This window comes from Alligator mississippiensis, chromosome 3 (assembly GCF_030867095.1).
Source record: "Alligator mississippiensis isolate rAllMis1 chromosome 3, rAllMis1, whole genome shotgun sequence".
Classification (NCBI taxonomy): domain Eukaryota; kingdom Metazoa; phylum Chordata; order Crocodylia; family Alligatoridae; genus Alligator; species Alligator mississippiensis.
In genome coordinates, this window is record NC_081826.1 from 179,573,344 (window position 1) to 179,590,917 (window position 17,574).

The following is a 17,574-nucleotide window of genomic DNA, read 5'->3' on the forward strand; positions in this document are numbered from 1 at the left end:
AAACTTTTCAATATTTTATATCTGTTTTCATGCCCCCTCTCCCCCTCTGAATCTACTTGTCACCAAAATAATCATACCTAACTCTTATATTTCCCTCCTACTGCTTGCATCACAACCGAAAACTATACTCAGTACTTCAGCTGAGGCCTAACCGGTGCTGAGGATCATTGCCCCCATGACTTGCATACTATGCTTCTGTTAATGCAGCCATAAATTCTATTTCAGTTTTTATACCAATATCATACACCAAATTCAAGTTGAGTTAATGTTCTACTTTTACCCCCATATCTTTCTCAGTGACGTTATTACCAAGCCACTTATTCCCCCAGTCTTGATTTGTGTATATAATTTTGCCTTCTTAGATGCAGCACATTACATTTGTCTCTGATTAATTTAATGTTGTGGTCTATACTCAGTAACTCTGTCAAGGTATTTGGCATTGCTTGAGAGTTACCTGCTATTAATGCAGTAAAGCGCTGTAATTGCAACCAGAATCTGACCTAAAATATAAATAATTCAATAAACAGTTTAAGGTTGAGATTTTTAAAGGAACCTTGAGGATTTGCATGTGCACTTCTGATTAAATAGGAACTGTGTCCAAATCCCATAGCAAGTTTTGATCATCCTAACACTGTCTGTTAGGACTTAGGAAGTCTTTTCCCCAGCTTCTTAGCCTGGTCAAAAAGTCACAGCATAAGTCACCCAACAAAATATCAGGAATTCAGTTTTGCCATACAGAGCCTGCATGAGGAGATTAATTTCCTAATGGGTAAGTGAAGACAACTGAAGACCATCCCCTGAAAAGCCCTAGCACAGGGGTCAGCAACCCCCAGCATGCATGCTGACCATCGCATGCAAAGCATCCCACATGAGTGCAGGGGGGCCCCCCGTGTGCTTGGCAGCAAACCCAGAAGTGGACTGGAAGTGCTTCTGGTCTACTTCCGGGTCTGCTGCTGAGCACACTGGGAAGCCCTCATGTTCCTGTGGGATGCTCTATCTGCCCCAGCATTGCAGCATTCATTAGCCACCTGATACCTTGAGATATGTAGAAAAACATTTAAAGCTGTGTCTATATTTGAATTGCCAAATCTTTCTGAATTTCTCCTAATCAATTCGAAGGGTTCCGATTCAATTCCAAGAGATTAAAGGGTCTCCTAATTTGATTCGGATTCCAAAGATTCGGCCCCAAATTGGGTCGAATCTCTGCTGAATAGAATCAGGGACCGAAGCTTCACACAGCCCTAGCTCCCAGTCACGGGAGATTGCTTCTTGCCAGTGTAAGGGGAGTCTGGGATAGTGATCAATGGAGCATGGTGTGTTCTGGAATTTAAGCTTCAGGTGGCCATTCTGAGATGAAGGGGTTTTTTTCTTCTTATAAATCTGGCTTTGTGCCATGGTCTCAATACCTGGCTTACAAACTTTGTGTAAAAACATAAAGGTGAGATAAAGCAGTTCTCATATTTCAAGCCAGAAGGAAACACTTCTTGCTATAGAGTCTTCCAGTGGTAGCAAGAAATCCTCAACACACTGACTGCTTCAAGTGTGTCACACACCTGGATTTCTCTGCACCTCAGATCTTGAAACAGTCTCTTTGTGCTTCTCTCTGAGTAAAAGCTGTACATTATCCTGAGTAATCCTATTGTTTGTACACAGCAGCAAGGCTTGGCAAGCTACCAATTTATTTATTTTGGGGACATAAATACATCTTTAACTAAACAGAGAACAAGTGACAGGTCATGCTGAGAAATATCTTCTTTCCAGCAGGCTTTTACATTGCAGATTACACTGGGACTATGTCTTTTATTTGTTTCTTTTTACATAGATTCTATTTTCAGTGGTAACTAGACTATTTTTGGAAATGATGCATTTTGCTGGCTATATCTTTTTGCATTCATTATCTTCTGAATTTGCTAGTTTTCTCCAAGGTGATGGGGGAACACTTGTTTTCTTAAACAATTTTCTCCCTAAGCTTCTAAATATTCTTAATAAATATCATACTTGGTAAAGTAATTGTGTTTTATGTTTATAGGTTATTTTTTTTAAGTGGAACAAAATAGTATGTAATCCCAGATTAGGATGGCTGTGACATCTGAGTTTTTGAGCATCTTCAACACCTACCTACTTCCTCAGGAGTTATAAGTGCTCAGCACTTCAAAGAGGCTACAAAATGCTTCACAGGATCTGGATGGCAGAGAAAAACATTGCTTTTAGGCTGTTTCTTTAGAGGTGTGACTCTCCAGAACCTGTCCTGCACTTTGTACTAATGAAAACACATTGCACTTCTTCACAATCTATCTTTCCTCTGAAAGACTGAATTCCTATCAATAACAGTTATTTATTTGAAAAGAGATGCTAGCACAACTTGCTCTGCCTAGCTTCCTCATTTTATTTGGTTACTATCTTCTGCAAGGTCTCGCCCCCTGCTCAATATGGAAAGGCAGAAGTGGACTGGCAGCTGAGTGTAATAAGGAAGGCTGACCTTCCAGTCATGCAGCCCAAAGTGAATCTATGCTGATTGTCAGGGGATGTAAAGTAGGAAAGGAATATGAGAGGTGGAGGAGAGTACTTGCAGTGCTTATGAAAGGGGTGGAGGAGGGCTTCTGATGTTGGAAAGAAAATAAAACTGACAGAAGATGCATTTACCCTGTTCTCACCTAGTAGACTAACTGAGGCGGTGAGGAGGTGAGGAGTCTGGGCCATCAGGCCTGACTCTGTTAGGGGAGAAGGAAAAAGCAGCTGTTGCCACAGCAGCAGCTGGTTGCACTGCTGCAATCATTATGGCAGGGTGGCACTGCCCTGGGCACCAGGGCTAGGGACAGAAGTTACACAAAAGCCAGTTTAAGTGATCAGAAATTGGTTTCAGCCTGTAACAGAATAGAAGTTCACTGCACATAAACCAGTTTCAAAATGGATTAAACTAGTTTAAGATAAACCTGGTTGAATGTAGTATCAGACTTAACTGATTTAGGTCAAACCAGTTCATGAAACTTCTGTCCCAGACCCCTTCCTGGTTTAAGTTAAATCAGAGTTCCCTAGCATCCAGGGCACGCTTTGCAGCCCTGGGCTCAGCTGTGATGTCTACTCCAGAGACCAAGGCTGGCCCCACCCCTCTTCTTCCTAGCTGGAGCAGTGGCTGGCTCATTGCTCCCCTCAAGCAAATCCTGACTGGAGTCTGGAGCCAGGGAGGGGAGTTAAACTTCCCTTCTCCCAAATACAGAGCTGCCCTGCTAAAAACTTACTGCTGGTTGTGACTGTGAACTACAAATCCCAGAGGTACCTAGAAGCAGGAAGAGGAAATAATGAGAAACCCTGCAGAATCCTGCTGCTATGACTGTGGACTGCAAATCCCAGAGACCTTGGGGGCAGAAAGAAGATAAAGCAATAACAGCTCATGCTGGCTACATGCCAGAGGGCCACGCTGTACTGCCTCCCAGCTTCTGGCTTGAGTCACTGCAGGCATGTGGCTGCATTTCCTGAATCAAAAGTGAATGTCTGTTCATTTGCTTATTGGTTCAATCTTTGCAGCTTAGAATAACCTGCAGAGATTTAATCGATTCATCCTTGGATTTTTTGACTGTCTGTACTTAGCCCAAGTGTGGAATTGCACTGCTACACTTCTGCCCGCACCTTAAAATTCTCAGGGATGTTTCATCACACCTTTGTGTTTCTAAGGGTGTATAGCCATTCTCTACACCTAGTCTATGATTGTGTTGCTCATTTTAAATGACTAAACTGGGAGCAGCATGCAAAGCTATTCACTGGTGACAGAAGCCATGCAGGGAAACTAGTGTAACTCAAGCTGGTGGGATCAAATGGAGGGAGGGAGTCCTTGAGGGATGGTGGGGAGGATTGGCAGGTCCAGGAGGGGCTTGCTTCTTTGGGAGGGAAGGGTCAGGGAGCTAAAAATAGCCCATTCAGGGGCGAAGGGGTTGGACTAGCATAGCTCTGAGGCTGTGGAGAATGGCTGGGTGAACTTAGGTGAACTAACTTAGATCAGGTATCCAGGTTGTAGCTGTATGGGTCTAGAGGAAAAGGCAATCAGGACTCGTAGTAGAGATTATATCTTTTATTAGACCAACAAGATTTTTGCAAAAAAAATTCTTTAATTGCAAGCTTTTGGGCACAAATACCCTTCATTAGGCACTGGAAAAAAAGACTGTAAAGGTTCTCCTGGGTAGAAATGAAAGTTCTTTCATTTGCTGAACTTTCATTTCTACCCAAGGAGTTCAATAAAAATGAAAGTTCAATAAAAACAAACTTTCATTTCTACCCAGGAGAACTTTTACAATCTTTTCAACAATGCCCGATGAAGGGTGTTTGCGCCTGAAAGCTTGCAATTAAAGAAATGTTTTTGCAAAAATGTTGTTCGTCTAATAAAAGATATCATCTCCACTACAACTTCTGTTTGTCTAACTTAGATCAGGTACAGTATTTCATGGGTGATTTACGCCCTCTGCATGCCTGCATGATTTGACCAAGTCTGGTTAGGTCAATCTTAATGTAACATCTGTACATACTCTGAAGTCCATAAGGCATAAAAGATGAACAATTTCATTTAAAAAATGTACTTATCTGTAATGTTTAATTCCCCACTTGTGTAAATTCTACAGGACTGAAAGAGACTGGAGGTAGAATAGCAAAACAATACTATGAGATGCACATCAGCTCAGTGACCCAAGGAAGATAAACTAGCACTCTTAGGTCTTCCTAGAAGAGTGGTGTCTGTATTAACAGACACCTTTAGATTAGACACAACCAGCCAACTGTATTAGTTATGTCTTCAGTGAGACCACTGAAAGAATGGGCATATAGACTGAGCTATTTTCTCTTTCCTGGGGCTGGCCTCTCAATGGCCATGTATAGATATACCATTGTACTGGGAGAAAAGCCTCTCTCCCAATACAAGAAGAGAACAGAACAGACATTCAAAAGATTTTTTCTGAAACTGGTTCTATGGCAAGAAATTAAATAGGTTACTTTCTCCTCCTGATAACTTGAATGGCTGTATGCTTTTCTCAAGAGAGGCAGAGGGAGAGGAAGCGAGAGAGATAACCAGCTCCCTACAGTCCCCTGCTCTTCCTAATAGTGAGGGAAAGCACTGGCTCCCTGACAGCCTGCCCAGGGGACAGTTGTCAGGAAACCTTGTGGGGACCTTACTTCCTATCCTGCCAAGTAGCTGATTGGCAGTGGGGGCATTCTTCTGAGGTAGGAACCCTCCTGGAGCCTTGGGAGGGTCCCTGCCACAGAAAAGGGTCCACACCTAGTACTCTCCTCTGGTTCAACTTGGGGGAGTGCAGTGGGAAACAGGTACACAACCAGGGACCTCTCAGACCCTAGGATGATTCCAGCCGCAGGTGAATTCTTCCCCACGCCCTTCCTACCCATCCTGCCAATCAGCTGATTCGTGGGACAGGCAAAGGGACCATTTTCCTGCAGTGGCAACCCTCCCAGAGCTCCAGGAAGGTTCCAACTGAGAAAGAAAAGCCCACGCACAGAACATTTCTGGAAGTGAAGGCATGCTGGGGGCAGGAGAACACTGTTCTATAGCTGCTAGGTTATGCAGCCTCAGATAGCTTTGGTTCCACTGAGAGGCTTGTGGGAAGAGGGATACCGTTGTGCCATGGTTGCAAGAATGCCTGGGCTCGGGCCACTTTGAAGCAGGAGATTTCCGAGAGTGGGAGTCGGGCTCAGAGAGGCTGTCCCCAAGCCCAGTTCCTAGCTCCTGGCTTCAAATGCCACACTTGCTGCCCAGCTGAAGGAAAGGGAAAAGAGTCAGCTAGAACATAAAGGGTGCCAGGAACTGGGGCCAGGAAAGCTATCCCCCTCCCAGTTCATGGCCCCACAGACTAAGTGCTGTGTGTGCAGCACACACAGTTATTTAAAAACTGAGGAGCCGGGACCCAGGGTCAGGGAAGCTACTTCTGGCTCCACCTCTCTACACCTCCAGCTTTAAAACACCCAGTGTGCAGCCTACCTGATCTGCATGCAAGACAATTTAAAACCCAGGGGCTACCTGTTGACAGGCAGGGAAGAGAATAGGCTTTCAAGAATTGGATCTCCCGAAGGGCAGAGGTGGCCCAAGGAACAGCCCTCTAGTGCCCTCTGGCTGGAGACTACCTGTGTAACTCTCCAGCCAGGGTGCTGGAACATATGTATGTACCAACTCCCAGCCTAGTTTTCTACAGGTAACACATTCTTATTGGTAGAAATGAATATCTGAACCTGGCCAATATTAGGGTTGAGGAAGAATGGTGTGGCAATCTCCTGGTGCCCAGGACTTTGATGTTCTCTGGACAAATAGCAAATTTTGTTCTCTAGACTCATTCCTACACCAGTCAAAATGGCTAAATGAAAATTACTCTTGCTATAATGTTGTCTTAGCTCCCATTATAAATCCTACATTGATTTTCAATTGCCAATAACCTTCTTAAATTCCATTTTAGGTGACAGTTCTATGCTTGGACATATCTCAAAGGAAAAGGAAAATAAAATCAATCCCACTGTTTCTGAGTTATTCAAGGGGTCTTGACATTACTTTTCCTTTATATTCCAGCTAATATTTTTGCATATACATATATATCAGCATGCAGGTCATGCTAGTGTGGCGTGTTCATTTCAACTTGAGCCTAAGTGAAAGATGATGATATATTATATCTAACCATAGCCTGAGTTACGGGACCTATTGACAGTTGGCAAAGTTCAAACCAATTTAAGCCAGAAAAAATGTCTACCACTGATGACCTTGCAAAATTACATCTACACATACATACATGCAAGTAACTATTGGATATTATATATTGCTATTGTGCTCCCTTTTCATCAGTAATAGATGACTTACACAAAAAAATAAAGGGGTTCATAGTCATTGAATGGCACTATTGAATGGCTGTTGTCACTCCTACCCTGAGTGAGTCTTCAGCTGGGAGAAGACATCTTTAAGCAGCAGCTCTGTTTCAGAAGAAGCCTTGTCAGTGGAGGTTGCCAGGGAAACTTTGAACCTGCAAATACCCCATGTGCCTTGGTCAGATCCCTTCAGTCCTCTTTTCCCCACTTGACAGATGCAATGAAGATTGTGGGACTGAAAGAACTCTCATTCCTCTGGATAAACTCTCCCCCTGCAGGGTTCTCTACACTGATTAAACTGAGTTTGACATCGCTGATCTCTGTATTATATGTTATTTTAAATTCTGTGTTAATTAAATTTTTTGTTAGACAACAAACGGGAGAAATTGACTGTAAGTGCAACTCTGCTGTACAATAAGGATGAACTTTTCCATAGTCACCTAAATAATTTAGGAACGCAAGTCCCAAGACTAATGTCCCTAAGTTATTGAAGCATTTTTGCAAATCTCTTCTAAAAATAAAAATAAGGCTGGTGTCACAAATTCAACTTAACACTTACTAAGTGCAGTTAAAATGCAAGCAAACAAGTTCAAGCCGTTTATCACATGCTGAGTCCCCTTGTACATTGCAAAGTTGTTTCCTTTCAGGTAAGGGTTATGTCCTATCATGTAATGACCAGGGATCCTGGTTTTCTCTGATTTAAAAAAATCCCCAATTTTCAGTTAAAAAAAACAAATCTCAAAACTACTTCTTTCCATGATTAAAATGAAACACCTCTCTCTCTCTCTCTCTCTCTCTCTATATATATATATATGTATATAGAAAGTGGTGTTTCATGTAAATCACAGAAAAATGTGGATTTGGAGTTACCTTTTTAACCAGATATTGGGGATTTTTTTAAATCAGAAAACCAAAATCCCGTACTAACCTCAATAAGTCACTATATTCCCAGGATTTACAAGTGAATGTGTGACACCAGGTACTAACGTTAATACATCACAACATGCCAATGATTTGCAAATGTTGCAAGTGAATGTGTGACAAGGCTCTCATATCTGTGTACAGACTTACCCTTTCCATTTCTTTGAAGTCCTCATCCAACTTCGTTCCTTCTGCACCTCCAACCTTCTCACTCACTTTCTGTGGAATTGAAGAAAAAGGTAAGATCAGCAATGACTGAAAATCTAACCAAAGTTCCCTTATGTGGGGGTGTTTTCATATCAGCCGGTAGCAAGTATGGCGACTAGACATACCAACCCTTCGCTTATGCAGAACTTGTTTTAAACATGGCTTAGTAATCATTCCTCTTAGGTCCTAGTCTTTCACTAGAGTCATTGAGGGTACACTGGTCTTTGCATGATGTCAACTGTACTCCTCAGTGAAATAAATCCCCACATCTTGAAATTAAAAAGCAAATCAGCAGCAATAACACAGTTGTGTTCAGCAGACAGCAATATCCAGGGCAGGGGAACTTGGGCAAAAGGAAGTATATGGATAGAAAGGACTGGGGAGAAATTATACAACCTCTTATGCCAGCTTTGTGGTGCCCCTAGAATCACCAGATACAAAAGGATGACCCTCTCCTCCTTGAGCTAAAGGAGCACACCCATCAATTCAGAGCAACAGCTTAGAATCCCTTGCACGTGACCTATCCCCCACTAAGGAAAACAAAGAGCAAACGCATGTTATGAGGTACATTGTTCCCTGGGTTGGAGATGGTCAGTTTGATCTTCAGGAAATGTATTTGGTTCAAGCCAGAAATCATCCCTTTAAGAATCGTATTTATGTTACCAATTTCTCCCTAAATAAAAGAAACATCTACAGAAAACTAATTTCATGCCATGGAAAAGCTTGTGGTTACAATACAAAAGAGCCCATTATATGTATGAGACAGTTGTAGTCATCTGACCTGTATATAAAAATATTAAAAACTCTCAGTTAAAATAAACAACAAAGGGTACTTTGGTGACATAGTTTTGGCAAGGCTTCATTGCTCATAAAATATTCAACTGAGAAAGCAATTAGTAAACAACTTTGTGTACTATTTCATTTTCCTAATTCAGGTTGGAACACATTACATTGAGTTTCCCTTTACTGTCGACAAAAATAATTAATACAGATTTAATCGGTGACCACTATTGCAGCACCAGTCATAAAATGAATCTGTAGAAAACTCATGGTAAGAGCACTATTAATCACAATGAGCTGAATTTATTACTGATGTAACTCCACAGATGTTAATTAAATGGGTCTGATCTGATGAAAATATGCTTACGTGTAAGTACCCTTATGCTTTGTGCATATCTGTCATACTACATCAGACTTAGCCACTACTTTTATTTTCCATTAACTTTGTATGCATTTACTGCATATACATTTCATTTTTTATATTCTTCTAGGAGCCTAATTCTGATGTCTCTTATATCTGTTTTTCTGTGACAGAACTATTCATTTCAGGAACATGTGTTAGAAATGTGCAATGGAAATCAAAATCATACTATGTTCCTACCTGCATCCACCAACCTTCTTTACTTCTTTCTAGCTTGGTTCTAAGCAGCAAGCCATAGGCAGGGGCAGACTGACATTTCATTTTGTTTCTTGTGAGAGGCATGTAAGTACACTTGTCTGTCATGAACAAGATCAGGCCACCTGATTAGTTTCTAATTTGTAGTGCTGCACTTTCAGCCCACTAGGGCTAGGTATAGACATTCAAAAAGCTTAAGGTGGAATTGATCTAAGTCCCACAGTTTTCTGTAAGTGGCATAGTTTAGATCAGTAGTGAACAGAACACACACTTGCCCTTTGGGGTTGGAGGGCATCTTAGACTGGGTTCTGACATTTTTAAACCAGTCTATGTGTGCCAAACTTCTGTTTTGTTATGGGTATAGACCAGTTTCCGATCACTTACACTGGTAAAAGTGTAACGTCTGTACCTGGCCTAGAGGACTTACTAATGCAGAGCTTTTATACACAGCTTATTATCTGTCCAATAGGAAATGGGTGTAGCTTCTGCTTGTTTCCTGTCAACCCCTCTAAGTTGAATCTGAAATGTGGAAAATAAAGTCTTGGCAGGTTGTTAATGAGGCATTGATACTTGGTAGTTTCCACCAGAAAAGAAAGGCAGTGCATTTCCTTGATAAAGAATATTTTTGCAGAGCTGAAAAGGCTCATTGAAGACACTCTCCTGCTGCTATTCTGAATGCAGATGAATTTGCATGGTCTGCATTACTAAGCCTGTGCCATACAGGGCTTACTGAGGTATGTAGAAATCCAGGCATGTGAAATTCAGTAAAGCAAGGAACAATTCTACTCTAGATATGGGGAGACAGGGAAGAGAATAGAATCCCAGGTGACCTAAAAGCTAGTATTCATCCACAGTTTTTATGATTCTATGAAACCTGCTGGTAACAAGGGCTCTGGAGATATCCCAAGAACCAGAGAACCCTGCAGAATCTCTCTCCCCCCTCAAAACAAGAGGAACCTTGGCATAGAGAGAGAAAATCCATGTATGCAACTTCTGAAGTGATAATTAGATCATTTTAAAAGCATGCAGTGAATAAGCATATTAGCATCAAGTTCTCAAACTGTTATGTTATTGTTTGACATGCTTTTGATACTAAAATACAAACCATACTGACATAACTGATGCTCTAGCCTCTTGTAGGCTTATCAGTAGTGTTATTTTTCCCCCCTCCCAAGACTGACTGTCCCTTAGAAAGTTTTTGTTTAAGGGCTCAAATAAGACATTGTGCAGACCTAATGTATCATCCTCAGCATACCTGCGGAACTCCTAAGGATCCCTTCTCACTTCCCCAAGCTTCCACGTTTGCAGCTTCCCATAAACAGTAATTACTCTAGATCCTGAGGTCAACAATGAACTTTAGCTTTTCTTGATGATGCTTCTTAATCAGCTAGAGGATCCACTGATAAGTTAAGGAAGCAACTTACCCTCCCCTTCTCTCCTAAGAATTCTTTGTCTTAGTTCTTTATTCTTTTGCTCAGCCCTTATCAGCCTCAAAGCTAGCACTGTGACTCACTGTCTTATACATGTGCACATGTGTGCACACACACACACACACACACACACACACACAGAGTCTTGCAAACATACCAGAAGTGGAGATGCATCTTTCCAGCAAGGAGTTACTAAACTTATGACCGAGGTACCCAAGGCACAATACCGGGGGGACCTCAAAGACATGACATCTGGAAACACAGGAAAATATTACTGCTTTCCACCTCACAGGAACCCAGGCCAAGCAACTTGTACTTCTTAACCAAGATGTACACACCTGGCATCCCAGGATGCCCCATTGTCTCTGGCACTGGCATTACTGTGGAGGGAGTTTCTGGCTATGTTGACTCCATCCTATCCTACGTTCACTCTATTCCAATATGCTCTGGTGCTGCCAGCTATTTGAAAAACACCACAGATCTCAAAGAAACTGAGCTCCACTGAAAATCTTCTTCCAGACACCATATTAGCTTCTATGGATACTTCATCTCTGTATATGAACATCCGCCATGAGAACAAATTATAAACCATAAAGAATATTACCCCTGATGAGGACCCTGCTTCTGTTTCTTTTGCACTCTCCCACTTTGTCCTCACACTATTTCAGAATTGGGGGACTCCCTATACCTACAAATGAATTGCACTGGAATGGGAACTTGTATGCCCCCCCCCCCCCCGGTATGCTAATATATTTAAGACAGACCTTGAAATACAGTTTCTCCACAGCTGCCCTCTCATTCCCTTGTTATAGCTAAAGCACATTGATGACATCTTCATCATATGGACATATGAGAAGGAATATCTAGAGAAATTCCACCAGGATTTTAACAACTGTCACCCATCCATCAAACTCACTGAAGTGCTTCACTCAGCAAATTCATTTCTGAGACACTACGGTGAAGACTTTTAATGTGTACGTCACTGCTACATTGTAGCGGAAACCCACCAAACACCAAAGCTATTTTCACTGCTTTCATCCTAGGCATCACAAAAATGGCATAAAACTAAGTAAGGATAACCAGTCCAGGGCAACCATCCCAGGTGAGAACTCAGAGGAGAAGTGGGTGAAAAAAAACCTGCTACTGCCAGCAACCACACAATCACAATTGCACTGGCAGCATTCCTGGAAGTCACCGCTACTCCTGTGCTTCCAGTGCCCAGCTGTGTCACTACACTTGCACTACAATGAAGGTTTGCAATGGCCACATCATCACCATGTTGTATAGGAAGCCTATTGACTGCTATAGCTACCTGCATGGCACCAACTTACCTCCTAAGTACATTACTGATCCATCACCTAAAGCAAACTCTACAATTCCTCTATAATTGCTTTAATCCCATCAACTGTAATGCTCATCTTAAGGATCTGGAGCTGGGATCCCTACAATTACAATACAATTCCAGAACCATAGCCACTCAGATCAACAAAACCAGACTTAGATTCCACTCCCACCTTATAAAATAGAAACCCCAAGACACTGACAACAGAATCTCTGAGGTTGTCACATAAAACCAGCCTGAGCACATCATTAATGACTTCCAGCATCCATAAGCTCCAGGTATTGCTATAAGTACGGTTCTGATATGAACCTCAGTGTAACTCAGAAATAACTCCACTGAATTCAGTAGAACTGGCAACACATCTGAAGATCAAGATGAAAACTGGGACCTAATACAACTCTATAGCTGGTCTGACACTTATTCACCAGCTGCAAGGAATACCAAAAAATGGATGAAAGTGACTGAACATTTTCACCTCCAAGCAGAGGATGCACTATAGTATTGTAATTTCACAAAGTAATTCAGAACTCTTCTGAATGCCTGTCCTGTAGAACTAAATCTGCAAACCATACTTACATTCTGAGACAGTCAGCATCTCTGGCTGCTGTGTAAGAAAGACTGATTTCTAGGAATGCCGGCTTGCTGAAAAGGGAAATACAAACCTTTAATTTACCAAATGGTTTCTTATTAGCAGAACAGATCATACAGGGTTATAAAATATTATTCAATGAAACCTGAGATGGTGGCCAATATCAATTCATCTTGCAAGTTATGCAAATGTATGGAGTCAGATAAGAATAAAATAATATAAAAAAGAATCATTAGCCTGCTATAATGACATAAAGCCTGGTTTTGTCTTTTGGGGGCTTGGGGGTGTTTTTTTTAATGCAACTGGGAGGATTTAACTCTACAACTCCTGCAAGTTATTTTGGAAAAAAAATGGGATCAGCCCCTCACTTGATGTAAATAAAAAAGCTGGGAATCCCAGGAGAAGTAAATGAATTACACACCCATTTAAGAGTGAATAACACAGACAAGGACAACTACAAGATAAGGATGTGACATAGATATCTAAAACCCACTTAAAGACATCATTCAAAAACTGCCATTTGCCTGGTTATATTCTTCAGGTTTTAAGACAACCACTCTGTCAAAAGTTGTTTCTCTTATACAGTCTTCTACAACAGTTAGTTATTTCATAAGCTCTGGAAATGTAACACCTAAACAAATTAGTTGTACAGGTTCCTCTATAATCCTTAAACTGTCAACAGTGAATTGTGGCCATCTCCTTTGAGCTAAGAGCTACCACCAAAAAAAATGTAAGTTTTAATGGGCAGTGCTTATACTTTTTAACTCAAATTGAAAAAGAATGTGTGCATTTTAACTGAAGAAGTTAAGTGGGCTGAGTTTTACCCTAGTGTTCTCATGGGGACTACTTTGGAGGGCCAAGTGTGATCATTTTTACTTTAGATAGTTTGATAGTAGGATGTCTAGACATCCTTTTCACCTCAAGGAAAGAGAACAGTAGCAGCAGCAAACCCCAGAGGCCACTATCTGATTGGTTCCCAATAACTTTACATTTCACTTTATTGAGTGAGTGTTATTCCCTGAGTTTACTGTTACAGATTTTTACCATACTTTCTTTCAAATAATATGCACCTTTTTCCAAAAAAAGCTGCTGAAAATTGGAGTGTCCATTATTTGCGAGAAACAGTGTAAGAGCCGTTTCTGCTGCTTACCAGGCAAAAGCAAAAGTAAAATCTGCATATGAACAATGAGCAGGTTTGGCTCCCTAGTTGCTGCTACTCAGTTACTACAAGGAAGGATCTTTTTTTCTTCATTCTGCCTTTCAAAAACAAGGTTCCCATCTTATTCTGGGATACGTTGTTTGGAAGAAAATATGCGACACTTGCTAATGTGGCACACTGTTTGTAGGAGAAGAAAAGGAGGCTCTGAGGGAACTGGAGGGGGTGGAAACAGGGGTCCCAGGGAAGACATGGGGAAACATGGGATAATGCACAAGCAATATTAGGGTGCTCAATAAAGACTCTGAAGCAGAGCTGTCTGTTGTGTTGTTTGGGATACCAGCCCTCTGATCTCCCCCCTTTCAAGAAGTAGCCCCCATCCTTCCTGAAAGCTGAGTAAAAGAAGGAGCTCTATGAGGTGGGGGTGCTAGAGAAGGCAGGGACAAAGAAGAGCCAGGGTTTTGAAGCCAAAGTTGTGTCCTTTTAGAAGCCATGCCAGGACGGGTTTCAGGAAATCCTCCAAGGAGAGAGATTGGACAAGGCTTTTGGGGGAGTCCTGAGGCTGAGGCTGATCCATGAAAGACAGAAAGAATATAATCCATCCCCTGTGTAAGAAAGTTGTTCAGAAAGGACTAGACTGATCTCACTGGGTGAACTGGGTGAACTGGATACCACCTATATAACTCCATTGTCTTCAATGGAATTACACAACTAAAAGTAGAATTAGGCCTGACAAGCAAATCCTTAGCCTTTTAGTATTTTCCATAACCAAAGATCAGTACAAGGAAACACATTCTGGGCTGTCTTTCAGATCAAGTACTGCAATTTCCAAAGGATGAACAAATCCATTTACAAAGGATGAACTAGTCTCCATCATGGACAGAGGAAGAACTCTTTCCCAAGTATCTCAAATATATGCCCTCATGAATCTACTCACAGTCCAGGCCCCCAAATTGGGGAGAGACATTCTCCTTCTAAAGTAGGAATGTATAGAAAATATAATCACAACAACACACTAGTAATATTCATGTATCCAGGTTGTAGCTGTATTGGTCTAGAGGAAAAGGCAATTAGGACTCATAGTAGAGAAGATATCTTTTATTAGACCAACAAGATTTTTGCAAAAAAAAGTCTTTAATTGCAAGCTTTTGGGCACAAACACCCTTTATCAGGCATTTGAGAAAAGAGTGTAAAAGTTCTCCTGGGTAGAAATGAAAGTTCATATTTCATAGGATTCCACAGAGGAGTCAACAGATGGAAAACTCCTTTGGGCAGTCAGTTCATAGCTGGTATGAAGCCTCTCACCTCCTGTGAGGATCTATGATGATGCAAATTACCTTGGAACAAAGGCAGAAGTAGGATCTCAGGTTTCAGGTGGTCACAGTTGCTTCCTGCTTGGGAAAAGATGAAGATTTCATTTTTAAAAATCAGCTAAAAATTAAATTTAATAATAAATCTAATAAAAGATATCAATAATAATAAGTCAAATAAAATAGTAATATAATATAACAAATAAAAGTCTCTAATAAAAGTATAATATAACAATAAGTCTAATAAAAGATATCATCTCTATTACAAGTTCTGATTGCCTTTTCCTCTACACCAAAATGGCTACAACCTGGATACCTGACACATGGAAGATATTGAATTTTAGCCGATTTTTAAAAATTAAATCTTCATATTTTCCCAAGCAGAAAGCAACTGTCAGCACCAGAAACCTGAGATGCTGCTTCTGCCTTTGTTCCAAGGTAATTTGCATCATCACAGATCCTCACAGGAGGTGAGAAGTTTCATACCAGCTATGAACTGACTGCCCAGAGTTTTCCATCTATTGACTCCTCTGTGGAATCCTATGAAATATGAACTTTCATTTCTACCAGGGAGAACTTTTACAATCTTTTCTCCAGTGCCTGATGAGGGATGTTTGTACCCGAAAGCTTGCAATTAAAGACATTTTTTTTGCAAAACTCTTGTTGATCTAAAAAAAGATATAATCTCTACTATGAGTCCTGATTGCCTAGTAATATTCATAGCTTAGTAGGTAGGGAGGTATGCATGCGAACGTACTTTTCGGTATTAAATCATCACCTGACTTCCAGCAGGCTAGCAAGCCCGTCCTCAAACAGCCCCATTAGAAATGCGCCTTTGTAATACAGCAATATACAATTACCAAGAGCAAATAGATAGAATGTGACATAGGTGTCTAAAGCCTATTTAGAGGTATCATGGTTCTCTTTGCAAGACCAGGGCTCTCAGCCAAAGTATCTTGGCCTGCTTTGAGTTAGTTTAATTCTGCCTGCCTACAAAGCCATTGCTATTTCAATTCCACATTCTCTTTGCCCTGGATTAATGTGCACTATGTGAGCAGCATAAGGGGAACTGCTGGAGAAACCCCATGAAGAATTCCCTGTGTGCAGAGAAACGTGCCAGCTACTATAAATCATCTGCTGCCTGTACAGCAGCACTGAGTGGCAAAAGGAGATAGAGGGCCAGGAAAGGGAGAAGAAGGCTCAAGGATAAGCATAATGGAGGAGAAGGGGCCTGGTGAAACAAGGCCCTGCTATACCTGATCCTGGCTTGGCATAACATCCCTTAGGGAAATCATGCCCAGTGGCATGAATTTTCCCCAAGGTCAGGTAGAACTGAATCAGGAAGCTGAGTCAGCTCTCTGTCAAATTCCACATCTCCCTTGCAGCCAGCCACTGTGCAGATGCAGCAGGATCTGTAGCCAAGTACTAAGAAGCTGTTTTGTGTTGTGTTCCACTCCAGAAGTAACTGCATTTCAATGGAAATATAAATGAGCCTTTATAAATACATGAGTATAGTTTATAAACTGGGTTTAAGAATGTGTAAACTGCAGTTTTCCACCTATGGCTGTGTGGGATTTCTCTGGATTTTGGAGTATTTTACATAAAAGTCTTCCCAAAAATAGCACTACAGGGGAAAATAATTCTGCCCTTCTTCAATCTGATAACCAAACAGTCCTACATTTTGAAATATAGATATCCTGTAATTTGCAGAGAGATATATTCAACACAGAATTCTCACCTCCATAGATCTTTTTATTGGAGTATTTAAAATACACTGAGTGGGGCCGGAAGAAAAATCAGTCTAAATCTCACCAAGGATCCCACCATGATGCTATGAGTAAAGAAAATATAAGGACAACTGATATACTACAGGAGAGCTTTGCAAATATTCAAGTTCAAATACCACAGATGTGTAGGAAAATAAGGCATTTAGTCTTCACCTGGCTAGAAGTGCAACTGTCAGTGGGTGCAGATAGTCATTCAACTAATACATGCACTTCAGACACAAAGCCTAGGTACAAACACACTTATGGTGTGATAAGTGCTTAGAAAGTGCTCTAAAGCTATAAGTAAACAGATGTTCACTATACATAAAGCGCTTTAAAAATGGTAGATTCCTGTGTAAGATAGATCTGGATGGATATATCAGACTAAAGTGCTGAAGGTTAAAGCGCTTTATTGAACATCTGCACCAGATCCCCTCATGACTCAAGTTAGGTCGTGGTCCCCTGGCATCCCAGGGGCCCATCACCAGGCACCACACTAGCCATGGCTCATGCTCGTCTGCTTCGGGAGTGCACTGGCCCAGGTCCACCACATGGGCTGTCACAGAGAGGAGACAGAAAAGCCTGTTTCCTTCCTGTGCAGCTGGACTGGGGAG

The 17,574-nt window shown here is 41.3% G+C and overlaps 1 protein-coding gene across 6 annotated transcripts in view; it reads right to left on the bottom strand.

Moving 5' to 3' along the window:
- SH3GL2 (SH3 domain containing GRB2 like 2, endophilin A1) overlaps positions 1-17,574 on the bottom strand; it is a 266,462-nt gene that overhangs the window by 49,794 nt on the left and 199,094 nt on the right. For 5 of the 6 annotated variants that reach the window (XM_059724690.1, XM_014604843.3, XM_019483681.2 and 2 more), the window contains one exon: positions 7,915-7,983. In XM_059724690.1, the coding sequence (XP_059580673.1) occupies positions 7,915-7,983 (69 nt within the window). Of the gene's footprint in view, positions 1-6,902; positions 6,999-7,914; positions 7,984-17,574 lie in introns of those variants that run through there. The other variant, XM_019483684.2, reaches the window with a different exon arrangement.